This window comes from Chelonia mydas, chromosome 6 (assembly GCF_015237465.2).
Source record: "Chelonia mydas isolate rCheMyd1 chromosome 6, rCheMyd1.pri.v2, whole genome shotgun sequence".
NCBI classification, from domain to species: domain Eukaryota; kingdom Metazoa; phylum Chordata; order Testudines; family Cheloniidae; genus Chelonia; species Chelonia mydas.
Window position 1 is genome coordinate 51,161,655 of NC_051246.2, and position 18,043 is coordinate 51,179,697.

Below are 18,043 nucleotides of genomic sequence, written 5' to 3' on the forward strand. Positions count from 1 at the left end.
CTTACTCCAGCAAAGCCCCAATCCTGAAAACACGTGTGGGAGTAGTATTTTGAATGCAAATAGTTCCATTGAGCTGAGAGACTACTCATGTGCATAAAGTTAATCATGCACATAAATGTTTGCAGGGTCTGGAACTAAATTAGCTTAGAATAAATTACCCTTCGGAATATTTGGAATATCGTTATAAAAGTGATAGTGTATTTTCTCCAGAGACCAAAATTTAAATAATCTTTGATATGTAGCTGTACCTATTCAGTGAACATAACGTAGAGGTGGATTAATATTTAATGATATCCTAAGTGCCGGTTCCAGACACTGCAGAGAAAGAAGTCTCTAATGGAACAAGAGACAGCCTCAAAGCCCAAAGTAATTTATTGTAAGTAAAACTAAATTTAAACTTTTGGTTTAAATATTGTATTAGTAGCATCCTAGCCCACTTATTGCTTTGTTTACTTTAATTGTGTTTCCTCTTTTGTTAAGGCCATTAAGCTCCTTGGAGCAATTGTATTTCATAGGAAAGGGCATTTTTGTCAAGAGAGTGAGTGAGAGGTTTCTAAGCTTTCAGGCACACTCCAGTTATTGCCTGTACCTAGCAGAAATGAGGAATGAATTTTCACTTGGCTACGCCTAGAAATGAGCTCAAACCAAATTCCTTCATCTAGGTAGTTTGTATCTGGCTTTAGAGCGGAACTTTGTGGCTCAGGCTGTGACGTTTATTCTTTTCTTTTTTTTATCTTCTAATACAATTCCTGTATAACTTTGGCACTTGTTTGGTACCATAGGCCCAAATTGCCCTTACTGCACTGGTGAAAAGTAGTTCCACTGTGGTTCCATTACATGGAAGAGGTGGGATGCCAAAAGCCCATGATGCAGGGCATTCACATGCCGGCTTCCCTGTGTACCATGGAGATCAGAAGTGTGCTCCTGATGTGGTTACACTCATCAGTTCTTGGGAGAAAGGAATCCATTGCTATGTGGATCTTCCAGTCCTTGGTCTCACCCCACAGAGTGGCTTACAAGGGCCACAGAAGTTACTTCAACCTTTAACCCGCTATAGTGGCCACAGAGTAGCTCTATGGTTTTAGCTCTGTGAAGCGGTCCAGCCTTATCCTTTGGAATGAATAAGGGGCAGGATTTGACTCTTAGGGAACAATTGGACTCTGAGTTTGCCTCAATTTGCCCCTTTCACAACCTGTCCATCTGTTTCTCAACCTTTTAAAGAAGGTAGAGCAATAGCACACTGCTCCTCATTAGTTTATTTGAGTGTATTTATTTAAATGATGGTTTTATTCCTTATACTTCTGAATCTTTTATGAATAATTTGAGAGCGATACAGTATTAATTGTTCATTTTCCTTCTTCTCAGGTGTATCAGATAAATCAAGCCCATGGTCTTTTGAAAAAAATTAATTCTGTAATTCAAAAAATAACAGAACCTATCCAGCCAAAAGTAGCAGAACTCAAACCACAGACAGTGAAACGCCTCTCTTACCCCTTCTCCCGGGAGAAACAACACTTGTAAGTGAAAGCTTCATCTAAATTAACCGTTTGCATCAACAGGATCCAGACTTTGTAATACCACTTGCCACACAGGCATGAATAGGTTAATAGAAAAATGTTCATCAGCACTGATATTGCAGTAGTGATCATTAAAATGGGCACTTTTCCTTCTCATAATAAGTGAAATCTTATCTAGTTCACTGTGCAGGAATCAGGCTTTTTAAGAGTCTCTGTGTGGCCTTTGTGTTCATTTTAGCTGTCATATAGTATATGTAGCAACCCTCCTGAACAGAGTAACAAATATGTCTGTTTTACTACAAAGATAAATTTATATCATAATACTTATGGTTTTACTATGGTCCTTTTCACTGCAAAAACGAAGTGTTCAGTAAGATTTGTAGATAGGAGTGTGGTTTGATAAACATAACTGATAGCCTCCTTAATAGTATATGGGCAGGTAATACATGTATTGTGTACCATCTACAAGGAGAGGGCCTGATTTGGCTCTCCTTGAAGTCAGTGGTAGTTTTGCCATTGATTTCAATAGGAACAGGTTTGGGCCCATTTTGAGATCTCAAGAATAATTTCAATTGTGTATACATGCATGTCAGGAAAAATGGAAAAAGCAGAGGCTGGGCACAGCATCTTCACCACACAGACATTTGTTTTTACCTTTAGTGGACACAGAAGATGAAAGGGTGCTGTGCAGTAGGATGGTATCAGGCAGAATCTGGTTGCATGTAAATGACATGTTTGCAGAGTATGTAACCTCTGATAACGTGCCCAGATTTGTAGAAATTGACCTGATATGAGAATTTATAGCATGAGGGATGTTCATCCAATAAAACAATCAGATGCCCGAGTATCACAAAGGATCAGATTTAGTAACTTGCACTCGGATTGAAAAGGAGCTTACACATGTCTTGTCTCACTTTTTTTTTCTTCTTTCAATTAAACTACTTTTAGCATAATCATTGAATCAAGGAGGCAAAAGATGGCCCAGCATGATTAACAAAAGAACTCTTGGCTAGATCAAAAAAATCACTGGGTGAAATGCTAGGTCAGTGTTATGCAGAAAATCAGAGTAGATGATCATAACGGTCCCTTTTGGCCTTAAAATCTATGAATCTATAAAACCAATGAAACATGTTGCCAAACCCCCTAAACCGGGGAGTTTGGGACGGGCATTTCTTTTAGAAGGGATATTAGATTAGATTCATTTTATGTTTATTCATTGACAATAACATTCATTACAAGCAGTAAACTTTACTGCTCAGCGGTATCCCCAGGATAAATGAAAAGAGGTCACCAAGTGTAGAAAATTATAGGCAGCTTTTTACCTAATGTGCAATCTTTTTTTCTCCTTTCTAATGTTTTAACAGATTTGATTTGTCTGACAAAGAGTCCTTTTTTGACAGCAAAACTAGAAGCACAATAGTAAGTATTGTATTTTAAAATCATTTACAGCAGGGGTATTCCCATTATGATGTGGGTTTCAAGTGCTCCTTTGCTAGTTTTAATCCAAACTCCCAGTACCAAATGCCACTAATTGTCAATGACAGAAGTTGTTTACATAACAAAATGAAGCGTTTCCAGTGCACAGTTCTAGTGTGGCTGCTAAATACTGTTTGGGATTAACAGTATGTCTTCTTTTGCACAGTAACTCAGTTTTGATTCTATTAGGCTTTGTCCACACTTATGGTGGTGTGTAGAGTACAGGCACTATACGTGTAGAAACATGCCACTGTGAAAGGCAGGGGGTGTCCACACTTCTCACTGCAGTGTGTAGCTACACGCGGCAGGGAAAGACTGTGGCATTGGGGAGGCTTTCCCCTCAGCTTTCCGCCTGCTAGAGCCTTTCAATATTGCTGGAGCCTTTCACTACAACTGGGAAAAGCTCTGGCAGCAGGCAGGCAGCAGGACACTACATTGCTAAAAATAGCAGCGTAGACATGGGAGGTGTTGTTGGGGCATGTAGAGAGCAACGTAGGCTATATTCACTGGGCGTTCAGGCATTTTGGGCACTCTACTCTACTCTGCCCACCTAAGCTGTGCCTCACCGTTTACACTGCTCTTTATACACATGCTCACTTGGTGTGCAGTGTCTGTACTTTACACTCCACCAAATGTGTAGACGTACCCTTAGAGTCTCAATAATTCTGGGACGCAGCATGGACTTGGACTCAGATCTGGATGCCTTTCCTGGCTCTGCTACAGGTCTGCTCAGTAACATTGGGCAAGTCACTTTCCCTTCCTATGCCTATATTCCCACATTTGTAAAGTGAGGCCCCTGACCTCCTTTGTAAAGTGCTTTGAGATTTACTGATGAAAAACACTATCTAAGAGCTAGGTATTACTGGCACTGGTGGATATTTTTAAAGCAGCATTGGGCTATGGAGCAGGATTAACATCTCCTAACTTTTAAAATAATATCTGTATTAACAACAACAAAAATTACATTAAACCAAGCTTAATAGGAACAGAAGTCACTGAATTTCAATTGGAGTTATTGTTTGAATGACCATTCCCCCTTATTATGTTAACTTGTAACACTCACTTCTATGGTGCACTTTAGTCAGTGCTAGGGTAGATTGTCAGAACTCTAATAATATTTAGCAGGTGTATAGAATCTTTCATCCACAGAGTTCTTTACAAAGGAAGTCAGTCACCATTTTACAGATGGTGAAACTGAAGCATCTGGGAGTGAAGTGACTTGCCCAAAGGTACACAGTGAGTTGGTTCAGAGCCAGGAACAGAATACAGATTCTGCCTCCACATCTGGTGTTCTATTCACTAGACACACTCCCTCGTATACTGCTTGTACAGCATTTTATAAATTTGCCCTAATTTACACCCCTACAACTCCATTGCAGGACTTAATGCTCTGTGTGTAGGAGAAGTGCCATAGAGAGACAAGGTGAGTGAGGTAATACCATTTACTGGACAAACTTCTATTCGTGAGAGAGACCAGCTTTCAAGCTTACACAGAGCTCTTCTGAAGAGCTGCTATTATTATTTAATTGTTTTGTGCCACAGACATGTAATGCAAATAAAGACATAGTCCCTGCCCCGAGAGCATTTACCATCTAAGGACTAGATTGTGCCTTAGGCATGTCAGAGGTGATGTAGTCTAGTGGATAGGGTACTGGATGTGGAGTCAGGAAACCTAGGTTGTATTACAGGCTCTGTTCCTGACCTATGGCATCATCATGAGCAGGTAATTTTACCTTTCTGTGTCTGTGTTTCCTCCTGTCTTTTGTCTGTCTTGTCCATTTAGTTTGTAAGCTCTTTTGGGCAGGGTGACTCTTGCCATTTTTTTCACAATGGAGTTCTGGTATTCTTTAAGGTCCTTAGGCACTACAATAATACAGATAATAATAATGGCGTCCCAATCTCATCTAAGACCTCTCGGTGCAAATAATAATAGAGGAATGATTCCTCTGAGGCTCCTCTAACTTCCTGCCCACTTGTTTCCTTGCTCATCTGCTGTATAGACCCTGAGCATCCCGAGACACTATGGTTTGGCCCTTACACAGCTGTATGATGTTAAGGGAATCCTCACACAAAGACATGCCCCTTGGCTGTGTCGGGGCGGGGGGTAGTCACAATATAGCCCTAAATTAAGAAAAGAGCAAAGGGAGGAGATGAGAGGTTTGGGCAGGGAACAAGGATGAAGACAATATGATCAGGCAGTCCCTTGAGAAGCTAATGCATGTGTCTCAAGAAGAGTTATGTTGTTTGTTGATAGAACTATAGTTTATAACATATAATCATTAGTAAACATATGAGACAATTGAATTGATTTCTGTAACAACCCCTCAGCTCAACCAAGTTGCCATATGTGAGAACGAGAGCAAGAGCTCAAGCAAGTTAAGAAATAGTAATATTTAAGGGAGATAAGGTGGGTGAGGTAATAACTTTCATTGGACCAGCTTCTGTTGGTGAAAGAGACAAGCTTTCAAACACCATGAACCGAAAAGCTTGTCTGATTCACTAACAGAAGTTGGTCCAAGAAAAGTTATTACCTCACCCACCTTTTATCTCTTGTATCCTGGGACCAACACTGCAAACAGTAAGATTTAAGGCAGAATGACAGACCGGAAGAAGGTTGGCCTAGTGGATAGGGAACTTGATTGGGCTTAGACAAGTCACTTAGTCTACTCTGTGTCTCAGTTCCCCATCTGTAAAATGAGGATAATATTTTCTTACCTCACTTCAATGTTGCAAGGATAAAATCCATCCACGATTATGAGGCACTCATATTCTGTGGTGATGAGTCATATACGTACCTCCTAAGATAAAAGCAAAGACATCCAAAAGTAACCCTTTGAATGTTTATATGAATAGGCATATAATTTACAATGCCAGAGTATACTTGGGCATCCTTAGCATGTAAATTCTTTACTAAATAGACCTCAAAGATTATTTTGGCTCCATCAAGGTCTGTGTGGTAGAGTCCTTCATCATTGCACTTCTGAAACTGGTGCACTCTCTCAAAGCACTAACTTATAGATGTGGCTGCACTAGCAAGTTATAAACATTAATTGGCCCTTTAGAATATCTTTAAGAAGAGCAACAGCACCCTCGGTTATCGCCTGCCTTGAAAGAAGCGAGGAATGTCCCATATATCCACCTGCCCACTCAATTCAAGAGGGAAAGGAAATTGCATGATGGTGCCCTTGGCTGGGACATGGTGTAGAGGAGATAGAGCAGGCCAGCATCCTGAAGAAATCACTTTGTGACCAGACAGGGCAAAGGGGAGTAGAGTGCTTTCCCTCACAGGGTTTATTTATTATTTCATTCATTTTTAGTTATAAAAGAATTTCCCCTAGCCTCCCTCCAGCCCAATATTTGCTTCATTGCATGAGAGCACATCTCTTTACTACAGGGGTGATTATTCAGCCACTCAAGCTGCCTGGTGGAACATACAAACATATTTGACAATAAATTAAATAATAAATAAATGCCATTTTTGACACTGAAGTCATAATGCCTAGGAAATTTTAGTGTCGAGTTATTTTATTGTGGAACTCAGTGTTTGACAAAATGGTGAGTACTTGGAGCTTTGCCTAGATCTAATGGGCCAGATCCCCAGGTAGTAAAATATTCACAGTACCATTTTAGTCAATGAAGTTACGTCAGTTTCCACCAGCTGAGGATCTAGCGCTATATGCCAGTTTAGCAACATACAAGATGCTTGTCGGAAAAGGTCTTTAATCTGGGATCTATGTGTTTCCTATGGCGCCTATGAATAGCATCACTATCATAGTGAACAGTTAAATCTAACACACTCTTCCTCAAACAAATAAAAATCGCATATCTTACTAACTGGCAGTTTAGTCATCAAGCTTTTTTCCCCCCTTTCTACAGAAAGTGTATATGAAAATAACCACATTCTTTAAAACATAATAACATCAAGCTTTTAATAGAGAACATTGATTTACTAGCTGTGATCAACAGCTCAATTGTGCCAATAACTTTTATTTGGGTTGTACTCTGAAAAAGATTTGTTTGCACAGAACATGTTGATGTCCACTGGCAGTATCTCAAGTAACTCTTTCTTTTCTTCCATCTTGCAAATATAGGTTTATGAAATATTGAAAAGAACAACATGTACCAAAGCCAAGTACAGCATGGGTAAGGAACTTTACGTAGGTTTGAGATCAGCATAATTTTCAGGTGTCACAAATGTTTGCAAATTTGCAGCTGAAGGGATGGTTTGTTCATTTGTTTTGTTTTTATCCTCCATGTTTTGATTTAAGTTCATTTAGTTTAGTTATTGTGTTTATGATTTATGTTTAGTCAGGAACATTTTTCATCTGTAAAGATGTAGATTCATTGCTGTAAACCAATTTTATGGTCAGATCTTTAAGCAAATTGTAAAGCAAGATTAATATTTTCAGGCACAAAGAGGTCATTCACAAAGGGGCTGAATGGCAGTATAAAACACTAAGATATGGCCCAAGAACTAATAATGTGGTTATTATTACTAGGGGTTCAATCCTATCCACATTAAAGTCAATGAGAGTATTCATGGACTTCAGCAGCTTAAGGATCACAGTCTAGATCCAGCCACATAAATCCAGTCTGTTTCAATAGTCACCTAAAATTGTTATCATTTGATATCTCTTTAAGGGCTTGTGTGAAATGGTCTCAGTTGACAAGTCTTCAAAACTCTCCCATAATTGGCACTTATTGGCATTCTTCACTAACTCAGCAGAGAGGCCATGTATGGGAGTGGGCATGGGGACTAGATTAATTCGTCATCACTAGAAGTAGCCGTAGTCTCTCCAGTTCAGTGACAAAGTGGAGGAGAAACTTACACTACTGCTGCCGATGGATGTAGGATTTTAGCCTTCAGAACTGATCCAACTGTTAAATTCATTAACAGGAAGAAATAAAAATCAGGTCACCCTGATAAAGACCTGCTGACCATGTATCCCCTCTTCAGCTGTTTTATAGTCTCTTTAACACTGATTATGATATGCAGGGATCCACTAAACTATGGCACTGAAGTGAATAAATAGCTCGTAATAAACCAAATCATGTGTGGCAAAAACTAAATTTCCTCAAGTCCAGTCATCTCCACACCTGATATCCCATGGAAGACAAAAATCAAATGGAAAAACTGGCAACTGTTAAAACATTCATTTGTCCACAGGTAGTTAAATACAAGTATGAATTACAGGTAGCTCTGACAAAATATTGACAAAAATGCTGTTAAGAAATCCATCTAATAATGGAGGGATGATTAAGCCAGATGTGCTTTGTATACTCTGACTTTGCAATTTAAGACATAACCTACGGTGTACAGGTGGCGAATCCTTATATGCCTTAAGATTACTTTGGATGCAACCAGGCACTGTTCCTGTAATGTGGAAAATCCAAATGCAGGAGTGGCCTCCTTTTCTCAAAGCTCCTGTTGGATCGGTTTCACAGCCGAAATGACAAACTTTCACAGTGGCAGGGGGAAAGTCCCACAGCTCAATGTGGAATCTTGTCCTAGAGTTGGCTGCTTTCGTGCTTTCCTGGTCAGAAACAGGAACCACATTAACAGTTACTTGAATGAGGAAAAAGACGTTATGTTTTTGGGTCCCCCTGCTTCTTCCGCCTTCACCAGACATGGGCATGGAAAAACCACACACAGTGCATGATATAAAGAGGTGATTGGGCCACGTAATCAGTGGGTGTAAATCAGCGTGGTTCCATCTGACCTTGTATGTTCAGTCATTATATAATCAAAGAAAGTTTTGGAACAGATTTGAACAAATACGAGTAACACTGGGATATTTTGGAAGTGCTTTCCTCTGAACTTTGCTGCCAAGTAGAAATAACAAAGCTGCCCAGTGAACACTCTAGTCTTTTGCTGTTTATTAGTGCATACTTGTGAAACTGCGAATTGTAGTCCAAAACTTTTCATGTCCATATGTAGTAGGTGGGGTGCTCAAATCTTCAGCAGTGCAATCACTAGAGCTGCGCATTACCAGCCTGCTACCTATTTCTAACTGAAGGTAGTATGAAACCTGCAGGTAATTCTTACTGCTTGATAACTGTGCAGTCTTGGTAGGATTTTTTTTTTAAAGCATGGCCTTGAAAGGTACTGAGCACCTCTTGAGGGTTGAGGACACTCAGTAACTCCTCCAGCAGTCACTTAATGCCTTGTAGGATCAGGGCCTCAATGAGCTTGTAAAAATGTCCAGAGTACCAGAAAACACACCCTTCATTGGTTCATGCTCTTAGGGTATATCTACATTGAAGATCATATCCATGTCCATGGATGGTAAGGGGGTTTGGGCATGTGTCAGAGGCCATGCCCACATGATAGAGTAGACCAGTGGTTCTCAAACTTATTTGATCAGGCCCCCTTCTTTGTGTCTGTAGTCATTTATTTCCCCCTCCCCCCAAGTATATATACCACCACCCAGCACTGAAGGCAGAGCAGAGAGTAGTGGCTGCTGGCTGGTCACCCAGCTCTGAAGGCAGCACTGTGCCAGCAGCAGTACAGAAGAAAGAGAGACCATGTGAAAAATAACACTCATCAATATCACTTTTCACATTGAACTTAGTGCACCATTGCCACCCTTACTTCTGTGCTGCTGCTGCCATCTTGGGGCTGACAGCCAGAGCCCCACCACCTCCAGGTGATGGATGGGGGCGGGGGAAAAGGAGAGCCGAGCCTACGTGGTATGGCTCCAGCTGTACCCTTTATCCCTGTCTCCCAGGCGTGCACGGACCTTCTGCGTGAGCCCCAGCCACCTGGGGCTGACAGCCAAAGCTCTTAAAGAAAAAAAAAAACCAAAAAAACCCCCACAGTTCGTGCCTCCCTTGGCACATTCCCATGCTTTCCTTGGGAGACCTACCCCATTGTTTGAGAACCACTGGTGTAGACATACCCTATATTTCTCTACATCCGGACCCATGCTGTTATGTCAGTGAGGGATCAGTAAACAATTGTCTAGCTAGAACACACCACAATATGTCAGGTTTTTTGTTTTCTCTTTATAATATTCTTAAACTCTTATTATACACATTGGCCCAATTTTGATCTGGTGATAATCAACTTAGCTCTGTTACAATCAATGGAACAATGTCAATTTACTCCAACTGAGGACGTGATCTTAAAAGTCATCGTTCAAGATTAGGTAGCAGAGTCACCACACATATATCTTCAGTGGGTAACGAGACCCATTCAAAGACTTGTAGAAACTCCATATTTGGCAGTAGCTATATTAATGCCAACAGCTATAATAAAACTTACAGTATCTCGAAATTATATACCGTAGCCTCCAAGGATCTGTGTCCTGTTAAGCACTCTTTGGAATTCTGTAGCAAGATGAGATTTCTAAGTGCATTCTTCTCCCATTGCACAATTCTAATCATATGTATAACTTCTCCTGTTATGTCCTCACTTCTCTTAATTAATCCGAAAGTTAAAGAATGAGATCACTCTCCACAAGGCAGAGAATAAACTCCACAGAGCTTTCCCACCCCACACACATTATAGATGCAGCATTAACTGCTTTAAGGATCATGCATGTAACTAATAGACAAATGTGTAAACAGGGACAGGAGAGGGAAGAAAGACGGAAACTACACTTTTAAATAAAAGATGGAAATGTGGTAAATATGGTAAGTATTATGCCAAGGTCTTTGCAAAGGCTTTCCCTACAACTTTGCTAACCAATCTCAAAAACTCTGAGTGTATGATGAGTGCCTATGTATTAGGGTTGCCAACTTTGTATTTCAAAAATAAGGGACTGTTTTCTTAGCACCCCTTCCCCGCCCCCCCTCCTGGTACTAGTAATACTAATAATTAGTAGTACTCATCTACATTTGCCTGGGGTATTTCTTGCTGCTTTTTGCAGCACTCAGAAACTCCCGACCTTCTTGTACAGAGATTTAAAAATAAGGGATGTCCCTTGTAATAAGGAACTGTTGGCAACCCTAGTATGTATGTTCCCTTACACAATCAATCCAGCCATATTCTTCTTATGATCCAGCCTTTTGCTTTAAAATCTACAGCCTTGCTCTTCAAATCAGACTGACTTTTCAGAGAATGTCATTTATTGTAATGACTCGTTTCAAGTCATTGTCTCCTAATTCTTCATTCTCAAACATATGACTTCCTCTTACTCTCTGCAGTTTTCCATTTTGTAAAATGAATCCTGCTTAATGATCTGTATGAATGAAAATGAAACTATATAGAGAGGAATTAGATGGCAGAAGATTTATTAGCTAACCAAATGAGTACTATTTTGAGGGAATTCTTCAGAAATGTTGGATGTTAACTTGAGACTGTCCAAATTTAAAATTGTACATTGCTATTATGCCTTTGTCTTTCAAGGAATCACCAGTCTGCTTGCCAATGGAGTTTACAGTGCTGCATATCCTTTGCATGATGTAAGTGATCTTGGAATATATTTTACATTTCTACAATCTGACACCAAAAAATCCTTAGTGTGTTATGTATTAATGGCATCATCTCAAACATCTTTAGTGTTTCACAAGCTTAATTTCCTGCTCCGCTTTTATAATGAGTTTTCACAACTTGTACAGTCTTTACCTGTCAGCTGTGTTGGCTTTTAATAATACCTGCCAAGTTAGTTCCCTTGGTCATCAAAAATGCTACTTTAATATAAAGTTAGTGGAGTTATTAATGTGTCTTGGCAAATTAAATACTTTTGCTACTTTTTGACCTTCTGCTCCCAAGGACTCTGGCACTATGGCGAGGAAATGTATTCATATCTGTACTCCAAGTGGCTAATTTCCTGGTCTAAATCCCCTGGCATCCCCCTATATAAATAGCAAATAATGGGTTGCCATTGGGGAAGTGTCCAAATACTTTTTAATGTACAGTGCCAGTAGAGATTGGTAGGATCAGACAGTAAGGAAATTTATATGGAGTCTTTTACCACAGGTGTACTGGTGTGGATCTGTAGTGGATCCGGGTTGGTAGTGACCCAAAGATTTCTTCCTCTGACTTGATGGTCTTATAAAATGAGTTGGGGATCACTATCCATGCCAAAGTGGACTGATGGGTACACCACAGTTAGCATTAATTGACACCCTTACCCAAGAGACTGAGAAGTGGCTGGTGTTGAAACATTTACAGATGGTCCCTTCCTATAGAGGCTTCATGAATGTCTATAGAGCAGTGTTTGATGCCCCTGCTGCACCTGTTCTGTGAGTGTATAAAGGATCATGATGTGAAGCTGAAGTAACACAGTGGTGGAAAAGGCCCTTTGAACCTCATACTCCTCTCACTTGCCGGGGGTTTAAAACTAATGAAACTTCATTGACTTGAATGGGTTTCTCACTGGTTTACATTGGTGTGAATGAGATCAGAATCCGGCCTTTTGTCTATCTGGCATTTATCACAAGCATCTGCTATAGAGATACCATTTAGCATTCAAAAAAGATTAAATAAATTCTACTTCATGTACATGCTAATGCTCTGCTGTGCTTTATTAGACATGTAGACAGCTACTGATAGCCACTGATATGTATATTTTATTTGTTCCATAATTGTATTCCTTATCATATTTAGAAATGACCCCAAATCAAAGCCCCAGATTTAATCATCCCTGAGCTTTGGGACAATTTGGATATGGGTCAGCCTTCTAAGCTGGTCTCCTCTTTTTATAATGGATGAACTAAACGCCAAATATCACTCAAATGTGGGCCTATCTCTAATCACATTCTTCCCTTAACATTTTTAGGCTGCCTTTATTACTTATTCATTGCTTTTTACCCTGTGACCGACTTTATTACTTTTTCTTCATGTGCTCGATGACAGAAGACAAAGTGTGCCATGAGAAATGACCCCATATAATACAGCATTATTTTACAAATTGCCTTTCTGTTTTTGATGCATTACGTGAGTGGGATACATGGTATGTGAGCCGCATAACGGCTCTGGGTGTGACTTGTTGGATGATGCCATTTTTCTTTCTTTAAAGGGTGACTACGAAGGTGAAAATGTTGAGCTCAATGACAGAAAAGTAAGTTGATATATGCGATTCAGCAAGTTCTCAAGAGTGTTAGCCTCACAAGTCACCTGTCGGGAACTGGACATTTGCCAAGATTTCCCAGAAAATATCGTGGAAAGGCAATCAGTGCCATATAGCAGAAGTATTTCTAAATGTTAATTTTACTCCAACATGGATGTGTATAAATTACCCCATGTAATAATGGTGCATTTCACATCATCATAGGAAAAATGTCAGCATTTACATTCTAATTTCTCTTAAGGTTGCTGTGACATTAAGTACAATCTGGACTGATGGACAGCTGTGTCCCCTCAGTTCTCCAACCTGGGGTGCCTTTTACACTGCTTTGCTGTGAGAGCAACCACTCCTGGCCTGCTCACACATACATATGTAAATCACTCCCAGCTATACTGCATGAGTGCTATGCATGAGTAAGGGGATCAGAATCTGACCCTGAGGAAAATAATCTCAAAAGTAACCATTTTGATACTTAGAATTTATTGGGCAAAAAAAGATTGCCTGGTTTCAAACAAGGTTTTGCTGTATGTAACTAAGTTAAGGGCAAATTTTTATTCTTTAAGTCCCAGCCTGTGCTAAGGAGTGCTACAGTTCATCTCCCAAATGGGCCCTACTGGCAGTATTGGATCTCACTTAGTTCCGGTTTAGCCAAGTTCATGACTTAAAGGATGTTGTTACTCTCCTGATGCAGGGTGCTTCAGACTGACTGTGTTTCAAGACACCGTGTTAAGAGAGAGATAGATAGATAGAATTTCATCAGACCTTTTGTTTTCCATTTTTAAATATATAATATTTTTATAGAAAAAACAAGAAAGTGGGAATGAGGAGGAAGGTTATAAGATAGGTATAATAAACTATGGAAGGACAATTGCACAAGATCATATTTTGTACATATATAGTGTTCTGTAAGTATAATCAACTTAATTCTCACAATGCTTCCAAGAAGAGGGGTTTCCATTTTGCAGACAGAAAAACTGAGACAAAAAGCTTAAGACCAAAGTTTTCAAAAGAGGACACAAAGTTTGGGGGCCTCAGTTATTGGGTTTCTAAACTTGAGACTGCTTGGGGCTGACTTTCAGAATTGGTGCATACCCACAACTCCAAATGAAGTCAGTGGGAAGTGCAGGTGGTCAGCATGTCTGAAAATCAGACAAAAGGCATCTGAGATCGGGCCCCCGAAATCAGAGGCCAATGAGGCTTTTGGGTTTTTTTATTTAATTTTATTTTATTTCATGGTAGAATTGTAAGCTGCTGAGATGTCAGGTTTCACCACATCGTGATTCAAATAAGCTAATGACTTTAGGAAACATCAGCCTGTTGTTAGCTATTCTTATATGAACAAAATATCTGAAATTGGTTTATCTGCACCTAAGAGTAATTAATTTAGAACTCCTTGTGTCCACGAGTTAGAAGCCTTTTATTTAATTAATTATTTAACAATTAGGCAATGCTAGTTTTTATGATTTAATTATTTTGCTTCTATGAATCAGTTTAAATAAAACTCTAAAGAAAAATATCACACTCTTTGGTTTTGTAAATAGGGCAGTGTTCACATCCCCATTCTCAGCTCCACATGGGCTATTTAATATTCCACTTACTGTTTTCTAATTGTTAATTCAGAGAGAGGGTTTGACTTTAAGCCCAGCTTTAGGTAAAAGTGACGCATACACTGCGCCACGCAGGTGGATAGCCATGGCTGGCATTGACACACAGAGGCACACCTCCAAATTAAATCCTGCCCAGCTATCCCTGTGCTGCAGGTTAGGTTCGTAATTTGCTGTTGGCCTATACCCCCATTCCAGCCAGAAGTAGGGATGATGGGGTGCAGGCTATGCCCATCTCCATGCCCAGTCACCTACCACATGCTCTGGTAGTGGGAAATAAGTGAGCATGCAGCTCACTTGCTTGCTTCCTCATGTCTAGAACTAAGGTGCAAGTGACCCCTGTGATGATAGGTGGAATGCTAAATTGGTTAAAATTAAACTAGAAACAAAGGGAAAAAAGATGCAGTTAGCAGCAACTTTTAAATGAATCCTGGTGTTTCAGAATTTGAATGCACTTGCTGATTAAATTAATCTGATTCTGATTCTCTGTGCTACATTTCATGTGTTTTGGGTTTTTTCTTACCAAAGATTACAGTTAAAGAAACATATTGATAGCAACCAACTCATGCATTTAAATTTTAGAGGTTTTACCATTGTCAAATGATTGAATGAAGACAGTGGTGACCATTAGAACAAACAGACCTATTCGTTGCTATTGCTTGCAGGGATTAATAATTGTTATATTGTTTATATTAATATATCAAACTAAAGAAAAAAACTAAATAGAGAGATTATCATTGTACTGGAATTCGCAGGTAGATCATGGGAATCTAGGGCTTTATTTTTCCTGGTTCTGTGTGAAGAACTTTCACAGAAATCAATGAGATTTTTGTACCAAAACTAATATTCTGTGGCAAGATATAAAATGAGCTGAATGGCAAGAAGGATGTCAAGTAGCCAGTTTAATAACTCCTTGTTCTCTCTTCAGAATTGGACTGGGTCAGGAAGAATCAAATCTCAGAAGTGTAGTATTGTTTACAATGTAAATTATGTAATAAATTGAGTGCTTTCAGATGAACCTAGTTTTGTGAGTATTTAATTTCATTTTGTGAGCCATTAATGGTGACCTTTATTTTCTTTGGCCCAAATCCTGACTGAAAGTAATGAGTGAAGACCATTGTGTTCTTCTTAAGATCTTAAATGCAGTTTCTTGGACACTTCAGTACATTTCCTCTCTACAGATGCAAAATATTAGTGCAGCAACAGCAAACTAGTTTATTCCAGTTTGGTGTCTGTATGTCTCTCTCTCTCTAATAACTCCAAGAACAACCATCCTTCACACCCACATCCATTCTGCTAAAGACTTGACTGATGTATGACTTGCAACAAATCATAAAATCCCCCTTACATCTATCCATTAGTCCTGTTGTTGGAGAGCTTTTAATGCAGTAGAATTCATCATTGTAGCATGCAGTGTGCCAAACCATCAAACTTGTTTTTCATACTTAATGCAGATGCATGTATTGGTCGATTGAGGTATGTGCAACCACAAGAAGAGCGACCCCAGAGCACAACACGAACTGTGCAGTAACTTGGAACAAAAGGAGAAACAGCTCATTTACGTGATGCCTTATTTTAGCTTTCATTTGTGATTTATTTTATAGCTCCTGTGTGAGGAATGGGCAAGCTATGGAGTCTTTTATAAATACCAGCCAATTGACCTAGTGAGGTAAGGAGAATTCTAAATGCCCTGTTTCCAGGCAGAATTTTAGAAGTTTCATAAAGTTTTATGCAGTGTGATAGAATCATTAGATCTTCATAAACACAGATCCTGGAGCCCTTCCCCTACCTTCCACCAGACTGCCCTCATAAAGTTCACAGATACAGATACAGGGCCTGATTCTCTCCCTGGATTCTACTGGTTTCCCAAGCTCGGCATCCCTGGCAGTGGAAAGTCCTCCCTGGGGGATGATAAAGAAAGACACAAACCTTCTATAGGCTTGGAGCCCTTGATGCAGCTCAGAGAGAGAGCGGGGAGGGGGGGTGGGCAGAACTTGCTAGGGATGGGTCAGGGCCGGGGCACCCAGTATACGTGCTGATTCCCTGGCTAGAACATAAAGCTACCTTCCCTCCGTAGCAGGGGCGGCAGGTTTGCATAATTTTTGGTGGTGCCCAGAACAGGTCCAAGTCCCGTCCCCCCCCCCACACACACACCTGTCTTGTAAGCTGATATATATTTTTTAAAATAATGTAAAAATGTGAGGCCTCTGGCATGGGGCTGGTAAAGAGGCGTTTGGGGTGTGGGAGGGGCTCAGGCAGAGGGTTGGGGGGCAGGGATGAGGGCTGTGGGGTGGGGCTGGGGATGAGGGGTTCACAATGCAGGAGGGGACTCAGGGATGGGGCAGAGGGTTAGGGTGCAGGGGGATGAGGGCTCTAGCTGGGGCTGGGAATGAGGGGTTTGGGGTGTGGGAGGGGCTCAGGGCTAGGGCAGAGGGTTGGGTGTGTTGGGGGGTGAGGGCTCTGGGATGGGGCAGGGCTGGCGATAAGGAGTTTGGGGTGCAGGCAGGCTGCCCCAGGGCTGGGGCCAGAGAGGAGGACTCCCCCCAACCCTCTCCCTGCCAGCAGCAGCAAGCTCCGGGGAGGGGCCTCCGCTCCCACCCGGCAGCACACTCACCTCACACCACTGTCACTGCACATGGTCCTAGGGCCCCTCTCAGGTCCGGGAAGCCCCCTCGCCTGCCCTCCGGTGGGCTGGGGGGGGCTGCCATCACATGTGCACCTCCTCCCCTGCTGCTGCCCCTCACTGTAGCCTCACTGGGGGTGGGGGATGGGTCTGCCCCTTGCCCAGTGTGGGGCAGGAGCAGTGACTGCAGGCGGGGGGAGCCGCTGTGTTGGTGGAGGGTCCCGCTGGAAAAGGGAAGGGTCCGAAGCGGAAGGGAAGGGCAGGGTCAGCCTTCCCTGGCGCTAGTGCATGGGGGCATTAGGACCCTGCAGCAACAGTTGATGCTGGGAACCAGCAGAGCCCAGCGCAGCATGGAGTTGCAGGGGGCAGCCACCCGCTTGAGACAGGGACACTCTGAGGCCCGGGGGAGAAACACGAGGGCAGAAAGTGGGGGCCAGGGGAGATTCAGGGGAGGTACGTGGGGGCAGCAGGCTGGGCTGGGAGAGAGACCGGCCCCAAATATTGGAGGAGCCGGGCCCTGAATATTGCTGGAGTCCGGGCACCCCGGGCCCATATAACTTGCCGCCCCTGCTCCATAGAGGCACTGTGGCAGGATATTGATAATAGCTAGATATTTGTGCTTAGTTATTACAGTGACTATAGACCATTAGACAGACTGACAAAGCTTGAAAACCAGAAAGTGATGGGGCCAGATGGGAAACAGACATTTAGTTTAGTTACATCAGCCCTTTCAAGTGACTTAAACCAGAAGATGCATTTGAGCTTGCAGTTACGTTTAAATTAAAGTTCCAATGGGAACGGGGACAAGGC

General features: G+C 41.3%; 1 protein-coding gene across 3 annotated transcripts in view; it reads left to right on the forward strand.

Moving 5' to 3' along the window:
- The window catches only part of ANO1 (anoctamin 1), a 132,921-nt gene that overhangs the window by 71,756 nt on the left and 43,122 nt on the right, over positions 1–18,043 (forward strand). For 2 of the 3 annotated variants that reach the window (XM_043549369.1, XM_037899984.2), the window contains 7 exons: positions 1,366–1,517; positions 2,882–2,936; positions 7,085–7,136; positions 10,563–10,628; positions 11,344–11,399; positions 12,959–13,000; positions 16,215–16,279. In XM_043549369.1, coding sequence (XP_043405304.1) covers positions 1,366–1,517; positions 2,882–2,936; positions 7,085–7,136; positions 10,563–10,628; positions 11,344–11,399; positions 12,959–13,000; positions 16,215–16,279 — 488 coding nt within the window. The remainder of the gene's footprint in view (positions 1–1,365; positions 1,518–2,881; positions 2,937–7,084; positions 7,137–10,562; positions 10,629–11,343; positions 11,400–12,958; positions 13,001–16,214; positions 16,280–18,043) is intronic. The other variant, XM_027830143.3, reaches the window with a different exon arrangement.